Source organism: Saccostrea echinata, unplaced genomic scaffold (genome assembly GCF_033153115.1).
Source record: "Saccostrea echinata isolate AGI-Se365-2 ecotype Australia unplaced genomic scaffold, CSIRO_AGI_Sech_v1 ptg000016l, whole genome shotgun sequence".
NCBI lineage: Eukaryota > Metazoa > Mollusca > Bivalvia > Ostreida > Ostreidae > Saccostrea > Saccostrea echinata.
This window is the reverse complement of record NW_026889765.1, coordinates 6575526-6589078: the sequence shown is the minus strand read 5'-3', so window position 1 is coordinate 6589078 and position 13553 is coordinate 6575526. Positions and strand designations below refer to the sequence as shown.

The following is a 13553-nucleotide window of genomic DNA, read 5'->3' as shown; positions in this document are numbered from 1 at the left end:
CTTTAAATTGACAAGATAATCCCACCAATACAGTGTTAAAATGAATTAAACGTCAGCTACAAAATTATTTGTAGAAAGGATTAGTTTGACCTTTATTCTATTTTATTACATCTTAAGACATAACAGAAAACTAGAAAACCAGATTTGAAGTCGTTCCAACTTGTACATTTTGAATCAATCCGTTTAATGCGCTTTACTGTTATATAACAATTATTTGCTCTTAAAATTTAAGATTTTCATATTAACAAAAAGATACACGTATTATTAACATCTATAGTTTAAAATGTCATTTTTACAATGCATATTTCAACATGTATACATATCTCTAGGAATATACTCTATATGTGCACAACAGAGCTACCAAAAACATGCCAATGGATACATGTAAGTATATAGGTTTTAGTGGAGTGACCTTCTACATTATGTCAATAAGCAGCCTCTAAAGAGCTGTCCATGTTGTGATGCTATCATTGACGCAACGCATTTTAATCTAATTTAATCCAAAACAATTTACCAATTTTAAATTACTTTACAACTTTTATATATGGCTTCATTTACCTGTTTTGATTAAGCCCCAGCTAAGCACAAACCATGGTAAAAGATTTAACTACATGTAGCTTGAAAAATCAATAAATAAATGCGACATCATATTGAATTGTTTACAATGTTATAGATTCGTAATTCACCATAGCACTAGTAGAAACTAGGGATGTCAACGAATATTCGACTATTTGACTATCAGTCGAATAAACCGACGATCGAATAATGAAATGACATTCGAGAAACGAGATGGTAGTCTCATCTCAAAGTATAGAGAAACCGTTTTCCTTAGACACAGTCGATAAAATAATTTCCCTCAACAAAACTGTTGACTTCCCATAGTATATGTAGAAATAATTACAAATGCTTCACTACTGCGAGAATTATTTATCAATTACTCTCTGTGTTGTTTCTGTGATAAAACTGGGCTTTGTTTGTAAAATTATAATGAAGGTACAGTTAATTGGAAGAAAAGAAACTGGTAAGATACGTCCCATTGTTGTGCATGAAGTTCACAAGATTTCCTCAGAAGGAACTCGTCCGTAAGAGTTTCTATAAGTTGAAAGACACAGACCTGTCGATCTCGGAGCAGTTCCCTAGAGGTATCCAAGACAGGAGGAAAAAAATAACTACCTGTTATGAAGAAAGCAAAGTAAGATAACAAGAAGGCAGTTTTTGTTAAGGACAGGCTCTATATTGAAGGGAGACTTTACAGACAGGACCAAGCGATGGAAATACCAGATCACAGGACACCAAAGCCACGGTAGGGATGTCTGGAGAATATTCAGCCCTTAAAATAATTGGATGGAACATTAACGGTGGTTTTGAAAACAAATCGAATTCATTAAAGTATTTTTTGTGTGCATATGATATTATATGTTTATCGGAATGTTGGAAAAAACCTTCAATGTTTAAATTGTTGCAACTTTTTAATGTTGAAAATGTGAAAGAATTATGCAATTTAGATAAATTTATTTACTTTGGCTTAAAAACTAGAAAAGACATGTTAAATTAAGTATTGATTGTAGATATCATATGTACATAATTATCATGACATTCTCCTGTAAACCCACTTGTACAGTCATGTTTGCGTGGACCCTGAGGTCCACGCAGAAAATATATAAGTGGGGTTAAACCGGATGCCATGGGCTTAGGTCAGGCTAGGCATGCGCGAGAATGCTAGAAATTCGCTTCTGAGACAACTTGCCCTTAAACCAATTCGCCCTCTTCGAATTAGAATATGCCAATCATTGGCAAACCTCGCTCTAAAATCTGCACATCGTATTTATTTATTCTTTGGCGTAACCAAGATCTGAATTGCTCTTTAATACATACATCCTTCTATACAAACTAAATTCTATGGTACAAGCATTTTAAATAAGTAGGAAAAACTTATATAGATAGCTAAACAGCTTGAACATGTTGAATTAAAAACTTAATTCAACTACTAGGTTTTAAAAGATTTACCGGCATTAGTTTTGTGCATCAAGGTTCGCAAAATAATTTGATTGACAGCAATCCAAATATAGCTTGATAGAGGCCTGTAGTAACGTTTTTCCATGTGGGGGAGAGGGAGAAACATCAAAAAAAAAAAAAAAAAAAAAATCTGCGTACTACAGATCTGTGCTCCATGTGTACCATCTATCTTTCTAATGATAGGATATCTTCCGTATAAATCTAGTGCAGATGTCAAGTCCCTTACATGTATCGAAATAGCCCGATTTTTTAAATGACAAAACTATAGGCCAATCGGGAATAAAATTTAACAACTTTGCTAGTTCATTGTAGAAAACGTAAACGAAAGCTTGACCTCTGCCACCTTTCAGAGTAACCAATGAACTCGTCCATGGATGCATTGACTGTCGTTGTAACAAGAATAGATATGGGTTACCCCATAGCCAAGATATTCAACTTTTAATTTACTCCAATTTTCACTAGTAAAAAACTGCACATGTTATGAAAGTTGTGTATAGTCCTTCATGTCCGTAGCAAGTACCGTCACCAATCTAAGCGTCACCAGCAAACAGTGCACACACCTGTGCTTGCAAGACCAAATAGCCTAGGTCTACACCCGTGCGACGCATCTTCTCAGACCTTCTGGCGAGCTCGGAAATCACGTTGTTTTGCCGAGAAGTTACGATTGCAGGTGTTGTATATTAACCATTCCGTTATTTAAAAGAAACAGAGAAAAAAACACACACAAATTTTTTTTGTGTGTGTGTGTTTTTAAATTGATCGAGTTAATCGATAACCTAGCATCGTTTTATATAACTCGAGACCCTCTAGTACCGAGACCCTCTAGTGTTCCAGTACAGGGTCAGATTCAGCAGTTTTTGAAAGGGGGGGGGGGGGTTCTAGGTCACACTGCAGGCGCTTATATTCAAGTCCGTAGCAACGGTTTTCAAAGGGGGCAACCTCCAAAAAGAATTGACAAGCAACAATTAATAAATAAATTAAAATAACAATCTGTGCACCACACTGTAAAATCCTATTTCGGGGGGAGGGGGCTTCGTCTAAACTTTTCGGTGCATTTTCATTTCTTTTAAATGTTTGATTGTCCGTATTTTGAACCTTCCTGCAACAAAAAGTGCGGGGGAGCTTCCTATGCAAATCGAAACTTATATATTCAAATTATAACAAAAGATTATTTTTTTTAAGAAAAAGTGAGCCCCCCTCCCCAACATACTACGGGGACATTTTGAACATTCCTCTTTATTGATTAAAATATCTACATGATATAAGGAGAAAAATATTCTCTTATGCATACTCCCTTTCATGACCTTTTATGCACACTTCTTAAAGTTAGTTACTTTAGAGGATGGTCCAAAAATAGCTATGTAAGTTCGCCGGAATCTTCCGATGATATCGAAGTGAAATCTTTCATTTTACGTGTGGGTGGTCGAGGCCCGGGGCCGGGGTTGTGAAAGTACAAGGAGAAAAGCAATAAGCAAACTCTATCTAGAGAGCAGAAAGAGCAGAGATTGAAGTACTTATTTTATTGAAAATACTAGACGTAAAAATATCTATACAACAGGAAAAAACACACTCTCTCTCTCCATCTCTCTCTCTCTCTCTCTCTCTCTTTCTGTAAAAATAAATGGGGTTACAACAACCGAACCCCCTTCCTTTCCTGGATCCGCCAACGGAGTTACAATTCAACTATTACGACACCTGCACGCTTAGACCTCTTTTAATTCTGTTGTTAATTAAGGCTACTTTACCAGTGTTTACAATTGTGATAGATACCTAGATCAACATTTCACAATCTAATTAAAATTAGATGTTCCGAATCCGCTACCACTTCTTTTGAGAAGCGGTAGCGGATTCGGAACATCTAATTTTAATTAGATTGAACATTTCATATCCACATAATTTCAAGGTCATGGTTTTTTATCATTACAGCCTAATAAAGCAGACTTAAATAGCGATGAAAATTACAAGATACATGTAAAAAAAAAAAAAAAAAATTTATTTACACCTTTGTAAAATCACTAAATCTAGAAATTTTCTTTGAATTTCGTGTAGATAAACATACATATGGTCCACGTATTGCAGTCCTGTTTTAAAGGACAGCAACTTTTTGTATTTATTTGCACTGATGAGCTGTAAAGCTCAAAGTCAATAAAGAACTTGAACTTGAAATATTTACATTTCCAATGTCTTTGTCCGAGATAAAATTACAAATTGTAAAAATACTTTAATTCTACATAAATCTACTGGTTAAAAAAAAATCACGTGCGGGGCGGACAAATAGAGACAGAAGCGGGGCTATTAGCACGGGAATTTGCAGAATCAGGAGCATGTAAATATAAGGAATAACTGTCAGATTTTTTGGATTCATGACGATGATCAATCGTTTGGCTTGCGTGATAATTTTATGCATAAACGCCTTCGGCGTCTATGCAAATTATCACGCAAGCCACTCGATTGATCACATCATGAATCCAAAAAATTAAACAGTTATTCCTTAATTGAATTTGATCACATACCATGTGTTTATTACGTTTTGTTGCTCTAATAGAAACACACCGTAACCGTGACATGTTTTGACACTTTGAAAATTATTGAAACAACTCGCTAACACTGTAAGGACATTTTGATATATAAATGAAAAAGAAAAACAGTATGTAATAATATCTAAGGCAAATCAATCGAATAATCAACTAAAGAAAATAAATATTTTGACAGCCCTTTACTTTTTTAATTAACAATAAATTAATATCTACCTAAGAAAAACAGGGAAAGAGTCTAAATTTTGGAATTTTCAGATTCAGGTTTTAATTACACTGTAATATATTTAAAGTGACCCTCAAAGATTTGCAATAAGAAAAATGTATAGAAACTTTAAGGATGTGGGTAGATCTGAAAGAGTTTTCATTTGTTATTATTTCTATACATGTAGGTTAATATACCAGTCTAAAGGTATAATTCCAGGTAATAACGTACACATAAGTAATATTATCCTCAAAATGTACAAAATGTGTCTATAGTGAGTTAGCCAACCGCTCCTTGTTTACGCTCTAATAAATTACTCTGAAAGATTTTGAAAGCTTTTTTTTTTTCTTATATACTAGTTTTTCAGACATAAATAATTTTTAACAGAATCACGTGGGAAATAATTGGTGAGGCATTGCAGGTACTAGTGACACCTATTGGATTGCATCAGAGAAGAGGAAGTTAAAACGGTATTCAATTCAATTTCTTTATTGCAGAAACCATACGTCTTATAGCAGTATTACAAGATTATAACAAAAGAGACGAAAATGGACGGTCAGTCCTTATAAATCTATATCATATACATACATACATACAAACCCATGTTAACAGTATTTATAGATTATATGGAGAATGATACATACATGTAGATTGATGAAAAATAGTAGTTATAGTCGTATTAAAATAATAATAATAAATAGCCAAGTCAGCAAATGACACAACATTATATGTTTAAATCATTTCTAACCGCAAGGGCTTTATAAATGAATTTTCCCAAATTACACAATTCTTTTACATTGTTCACACTTAATAAATGTATTAATTTGTACATGGATGGCCTACACCAATAATACTTTTTCAATAACTTTGACCGTAATGCCGTATACATTGGGCATACAAGTATAAAATGATATTCATCTTCAATTTCAGTGGTACATGTTTTACAAAATCTTTTGTCTCTTGGTATATTTTTATGCCTACCCGTTTATTAGAAAGCTTACCTTAGAACTTTCTTACGTATAATTAATCCTAATTCCACCTATTAAATAAATATGTGCCACAAAAATGAGAATGTAAATAATATTAAAAATGAATTTTTTTTTCACAAAAATGAAAATGAGAAAAGAATGATCACATTGCAGACTATAAGCAAAGATTTAAAAGGTACTCGATCCGAAGGCTCATATCACAAAGGAAAAGAAAGAAAAGGTAGAGTATAACTTGTGTCATGTTGAATTGAAAGAAAGCCGTACAGTAAAAGTTAAGGTAAAATAAGATGCATCCCGAAGTACACTGGAGAGGGTAACGCTGCATTTAGACCTCGTAAAGTGTCTGATTTATCACGAAATGTGATTTAAGGTATAAAAACCTTAAAAGGTTCAAGTTATGTTCCTCTTGCTGTCAAACGGAGCGTTAAAATGCGATCATTAATGTACAAAATAACTGTGTTATCCCACGTGATTATCCATCTCTATGCAAAAGATTCAGCAGAATGTTTACTTGGTGGACTCTACTAGGATACATTTTCCAGATCAACCGAAACACATACTACATGCAGTTAATAAAGAACTATATAACGATTAGATAACGGCTGTTTATGAGAAATCAAACTTGTTTGATTCTCCTGATAAAACATCATTTCGAACGCCAGACCTAATTATACGACTCCGGCCTATATTCCTACTGCATAGTTTGTTCCAATCTTGCAGAGTAATTGTTCGTTCGTTCCTCTCTCAGCTGCAGACACCTCTGCAGCACGCATGAAAATTTTTGACATAAAGTGAAAAAAAACTTGAAATTCAAAGGATTATTTCACTAATCCTTCTAGATCTACTTAGTTAGTTCTAATATCTACTTTAAAGGACGAACATTAGCACACGCATTTAATAATAATGAGTTAAACCACTATTCCTCGTGCCTATCACTATGACACTAAGATCTACGACAGAGGTGAATGTATGAGCCGATGGTAGAGTAGATTAACGAAAGCATGACTACTGAGTAGACATAAACTTTATCCTCCAATAAAATGAATATTATAAGAAAATACATTCTGAAGATTACAAATTGATAAGATACTCGGATATCTCTACACCACGAGAAGTTCACTTACTAAACCATAAAAAATCACTTCACAATGAATGAAAAGGAGATGAGCGAACAAGGCATGCAAAATGTCTATAGCTTCGAATGTATAAAAGTCATATTCAATTTCTGAATGTAGCATTTTGAGTAAAATTCTTATCATTGAAAAGTATGGAATTATGACAAACAAAACTTTTCTGGGTAAAAGTCTTTCGCTAAAATTCTTTCTTTGATTATAAAATATGGTTGCTATTCAAAAATGCTATTTTTAAAAAGAATCATTTTAATCTTTTCGAGATTGTTGCAAATTATGGAGATTTTACATAGAGTATACGTTAATGTTAACTGAATTATTAAAGAAAGTGTTGCCTTAACTGAGATATGATTCTTCACTGTAATTCTTATTTGTCGCATGAGAGGCATTTTGCTCGATCGCCTTCTCCGCCTATTTGAGGAAATACAATATTCTAGTCAAATGCGTGGGAGTCAAGTATCACTGTTACAGCGGCTAGCTAAATACATACTGTACCATTAAGTTTTACACGTCAAATACTTACATAAGAAGGGCATGTGACTTATATATATATATATACATATATAACGTCACTGAATCATATTTGCAGTATTCAAGACAAGTGAAGAAAACGTTCTGCTAACCTTATAGTTTGGAGACTGAAATAAAAACAGTAAAAATTTGAAAAGTTTGAATAAAATGGGCCGTAAAATTTCATATTTTTCTACTGGAATTGGGTTCAGATCGATTGCGTGAAAATTGTCACTGACTGAAATGCAACGAAGACCGAATTCAAATGCTTGTAAATTCAATCTGAGACAAACGGGCAATCCTGTTCAGAATTTTACTAAATCCGCATTTTTTTCTTCCGCATAAAATTCTTTATCTTGATTTTCTAACCAGCTTCATTTCCTACCTTTATCCTTCCTGCAGATTGCACTGACATTGCAAATTTTAAAAATGTACTATTTTATTTTCGTCTAAACATCTTTAATCTATATATTTATTTCCTTCCTAACATAAACACACCAGATATCATATTACTGTTTAGGATTTAAGTATGTATTTTTTTCTTCCTTTTAAACATTTTTCCTTTATCCAAATATTCGTTGTGCACAGTTTCCTTTTATATTGGTTCTTTTAACAGCCATCATTTTATAACTTATTTTTGCACTTAAAAATAAGCCCAAAAAAATGTCCGAACGTACATGTATACGATTAAAAATATTGCATCAAGGTATCCTGTTGCGCCTTAAAGCTATATGGTCCGCGGGTGTAAAGTATTTTTTTTAACCATGGATATTTTCATCTAAATCTGTTTATCATATATTCAAATGACGAACATATCCTTTCCACGTTCCTATGTCTTGTACCTAAATTGTAATTAAAGAATTTAATTCTTTGAGAACAAACAAAAACTCATGAATATTCAGCGTATAGATCTTTTGAGAAGGATAACACGACCTTTCGAAAGTATGACAAGGTGGGACAACTCAAGTTTGTTTACTGGGTAGAATTTCATAGTTTCTCAGTTACAAGTATGTAGACTGTTTGACCCCTGATTTTCTTCTCTTGTGTCCCATTTCCGTCAATATAACCAGCTTCCTACATCTCCTAATATGCACTCGTGCATGAAACCTCGTGTTGGCTCATAATTTTCTCAGATCAAAAAGATCGAATCATTCAGCTTTATTCGAACTACAAAACTCGTTTCCAGTTATGAATACCTTACAAACTTGCGTTGAAATAATGTTTGAAAATGCCGAAAAACATGGCCGGAAAAATTACTAAATCTTCATTTTCTTCAGCACTCTCTACCATCGGCTCATACATTCACCTCTGTCGTTGGCTCGCGTATATCACAGTGATAAGCACGAGAAATAGTGCGTTTCTTTTAATTCATTATAATTAAATGTCTGAGCTAATGACCGTCCTTAAAGATAGATATTTACTTAATAGATATAAAACTATTAGTTTAATTTGAAATAATCCTTGAAATGTTATGTTTTTTATGTAATGTCAAAAATCTTGACGCGAGCCCATTGCAGAGGTGTCTGAGAGATGAACGGACGACAACTCTGCATAGGAGATTGCTTCTTCGGAACCTCATTAATTATGGTCCTCCAATTAGAAGGTCATTTTCCCTTTTTATCAAGAAACTGAAGTAAAATAGCCTTAATAAACTGTATAAATTACATTACAAAGTGATTTTAGAATGAATATTTTAAAACAGAAACTTTACCTTCAAAGTATGATGCGTGAAAGCCAGTAAAATACGAACGTGCCTCCTCAATCTGATTGGACGGATTAGGGGAAACGATTCATATCCCAGTGCTTCCCACAATTCAAATTCCATTGCTTCCCTGTGCAGAAGATAGACAATCAGAATAAAGTATAAACAGTTATAGTTAAAATTGAGTACAAACAAGCATCCATGAATGTCAAATACATATGATTAATAAAAATGAATAAATTATAAGATACACTGTATATGTTTTGAAATTAGAGGAAAGGGGTATAGGATTATATTTTCATTAAAAAGGGTGACAGGAAAGATATATATGTATTCAAGATCTATAATCGAAAATGTATCATTCAGTAATCTCTTCAATCAAAATTAATTCTACAAGGAGACATTTGCATGTGGGGTTCACAATATACATAAAAACATTTGGGTGGCTTCTAAAGACTTAAATTGTTTCAGTCGACCGTTGAAACAAACAGAATATGCAAAAATTCCTAGAGCCGATATCTTGGATCTTTGTTACACTATAATGCCATCCAGTAAGTGTGTATAAATTTTTATCAAGCTACATGTACTTATTTAAGGAGGGATTCTTCTCATAAGAACACTTATTTCTTATATTTAAAAATCAATGAAATTTTCACAGAATCAAGAAGACAATATCACTAAGTGATGGTATCAGTTGGATTAAATTTGACCGTTTTATATTAAAGGCAAGGTCAGGTCAAGGTCAGTACCTTTTCCCTGGACATAAAGAATAAAAAAATACTGTTGCCAATCATATCATGCGATGCCTACTTCCATTTCAATAAATTAAATGTTTTTCTTTTCGCATAAAGAGATATTACCCTGTTGGGTCAATAAGATGATATTACCAAATTGACATAAATAATTTAACTTAAATGATGATAAATATTGGCTAATCCGAATTTTCTCTACTTTTCTTAAAATTTTAAGATATTTTAGTTATTTTTATATGCTTCCTATATTTAAATTTTTCTTATTTTTACATATGGTAAAGTTGTCACATAAATATACAAAATGATATAAAAACAAAAAGTTTTGACCGTTTAATAAGAGAGAAAAAACACTTTTTACCAATTTTTGGCTCAAATCTGAACTTAGATTGGAAGCTTTTAAAAGCTAACATAATTTTAGTTTGTTTGGAAAATCATATTTATTAGATATATTTTAAAACGTTAGTTCCTTATCATTAATCTAACTTACATTTAAAAATTTTTCTCCAAGTCTTTGATTTTGTAAAAATTATTACTAAATTCATTGTTCTATAATTATTTTGAGAGGCAGAAAAGAAGATATTTTCATACGCCGCCATTCGCCAAAAATAAAGTCCCTGATAGATTTCAAACTCAGATTACCATTTCTATTTAAAGTTGTACAATTGTGATGAGGAAAGAAAAATATTATCTTTTAAATCTCTTGCATCTAAATATATACAACATATAAGCAAATATACTTTGAATATTTCATCTAGTCAGAAACCAGACAAGAATCCCCTTAATTAAACTAAGCTAAGCTCCACCAAGGGGGATTTTATTTACATAAATTATGTATTAGACTTTAAGTAATGAAATTTATATACGGAAACTCAAATGGAGTTGATTTTAATTAAATATCACTTATGGTAATTATCTTTTAAAGAAAAAAAACATCTTCAAACTTTCTAACACAACAAAAATTTACTTAGCATTACTCAGGAAAATAAATTTGCTACAAAATAAGGGATCCGGATATAGTCCATGTATAGAATCTGGATAGGGCCACGTACAAAAGTACGTCACTCTCTCAACCATTGAAACATGGGGGTATAAAGCGATGAACTACACGAATGTCAGTTTTTACGACGATCCATTGCAATGCATGGCGAGATATCGATGACAAGAAGATGCAATAGCACACTGACGTTGATGCAATAGTTTGATAGTATGATTACTATGGCATGTCAAATGTTGCAATATTCGATCTTTTCCATTTGTATTGTATAATTTTCTATTTGTATTGTATAATTTTCCATTTGTATTGTAAAAGTTTCCATTTGTATTCTATAATTTTTCATTTGTATTCTATAATTTTTTCATTTGTATTCTATAATTTTTCATTTGCATTGTAAAATTTTTATTTGTATTCTATATTTTTCATTGGTATTCAATAATTCTTCATTTGTATTGTATAATTTTTTTATTTGTATTGTATAATTTTTTATTTCCATTGTATAATCTTTATTTGTATTGTATGATTTTCAATTTGTATTCTTTAATTTTTCCTTTGTATTGTATAATTTTTATTTGTATTGTATAATTTTCCATTTGTATTGTATAATTTTCCATTTGTATTGTATAATTTCTCATTTGTATTGTAAAATTATAGAATACAAAATGGAAATTTATAGAATACAAATGGAAAATTATACAATACAAATGGAAAATTATAGAATACAAATGGAAAATTATAGAATACAAATAAAAATTATACAATACAAATGAAAAACTATACAATACAAATGAAATATTATAGAATACAAATAAAAATTTTACAATACAAATGAAAAATTATAGAATACAAATGGAAAATTAAAGAATACAAATAAACATTATACAATACAAATGGAAAATTATAGAATATAAATGGAGAATTATAGAATATAAATGGAAAATTATGCAATACAAATGGAAAAGATCGAATATTGCAACGTTTGACATGCCATAGATTACGACGACTGTGCGATGGCACAATGGAGTGATGGCACGACGACGCGATAATATGAGGGCGATAAAAAGATGGTGCATACTGTGCTCGATTCATCGTGCCATAGCGCTATCGTCAATACCATCGTAACGTATTTCATCATCGCCATAGCACTAAGTACTGTATCATCGACCCAACAGTATAGATGGAAGATGTGCGATAGTGAATCACTTCATAATTTCTACTGACTTCTCTCTGTGCGTGTGTTCCTTCAAGCACAATTACAGAAAGTAAACGTAGTACTAATAGATAACACTAGACTTATCACCATAGTAAACTGTAATTAAAGTGCAATAGTTTGATTTCTACTGACTCAACATCTTTCTGTTACACAATAATATGCATGTACAGTATTTGTTAAAATTAAAAAGGAATATATATTATCATGAATTAAAGTTCTTATACAGAGCAATTTGAATACAGATAAATGGAAAATAAAACTCCTATCCTTATAATGGTTTTTATTAAACAATGTTTTAGTATAATGTAATGCATAATATATGACTGAACTGTAGACATTATCTATATATATGTACCGTATATACTCGCCTATAAGTCGGTTTTTGGGGAGTTAAACTTTGGTCCAAAAACCCCTGTCCGACTTATAGGCGAGTTATGAAAATATTGGTATTATTGCAGGTCAATCCCTTTAATGTAAGATTAAAAAATACAACCGACTTATAGGAGGACCTATAGGCGAGTATAGACGGTACATATATGTACACCCTTTCCATAGTACAATGCTTAAACATATATTAAGAATATCATAGGTTCATGTACAGATAAATGTACATGTATAACTATAAACGATAACAAAGCATATGAATGGATACTGGTTCTGTGGTTTGAAGATTTTAAAAAAGAAAAGAATTACACAAATCATGCAGTAATGCAAGTTTAAAATGCATTTTTCTTTCAATTTCTAAGATATCCCAGAATTACATCATTAACTACATGTAACTAATTGACAGTATACCCATGCATTAACTTGACGAAGAAAGAATTCTCAGGCTTCTGAAAACAATGACAACTTTTCGGGCCTTTCCAACAAGCGGATTTTTCCAAACCTTCCGGAAAGACCCTAGAAGATGTGGTTGCTCCTAAAAATAGCTCATTCTGATTCATACAAATGTTTGTCAGATCTAGCCCTTAGAAAACGCCCACAAGGACATTAGTCGTGCTGAAATAAGTTGTAAAGAAACTCCATACCTGTCTGTCACAATGGATTAGACAAATCTTGTATCTGTTAAAAAATCTAAAGCTCAGACATATACAGTTGAAACACCGTTCTAGCCTATCATTATATATCACTGACACTGTTCACACAGTCTATAAAAATAATTCAATGATAAACTGATCTCTCCTAGATATCTTATATAAAAGACCAGAATAATATTTAAAGAAAAACGAATTCACTTTATGTACGTGGTTAATGCAATTCAAAACCGTATTGCATTACGTACATGTGCATAAGAAGATGGAATTTAATATTTTCTGAAGGTCGTATATCTTTATTTCATTTCAAGGTCACAAAAAAGTGACATTTATCTTACCGAAATAATGAAAAATAAGTTTGGTTTAAGATTTCTTCTCTTTGTTATGGTTGTATTGGTGTCAGTAATGTTTCCATTCTTGCATTCCTTTTTTTTTTTGGTTGGGATGGGGTATAGGAGTATGCAGTCCCGCATG

The 13553-nt window shown here is 32.0% G+C and overlaps 1 protein-coding gene across 1 annotated transcript in view; it reads left to right on the top strand.

The window, feature by feature from the left end:
- The first annotated feature begins 1045 nt into the window (after window positions 1-1045).
- LOC133188771 (uncharacterized) overlaps window positions 1046-13553 on the top strand; it is a 155099-nt gene continuing 142591 nt past the window's right edge. Inside the window, exon 1 of the mRNA XM_061324258.1 lies at window positions 1046-1192. Within this exon, the coding sequence (XP_061180242.1) occupies window positions 1046-1192 (147 nt within the window). The remainder of the gene's footprint in view (window positions 1193-13553) is intronic.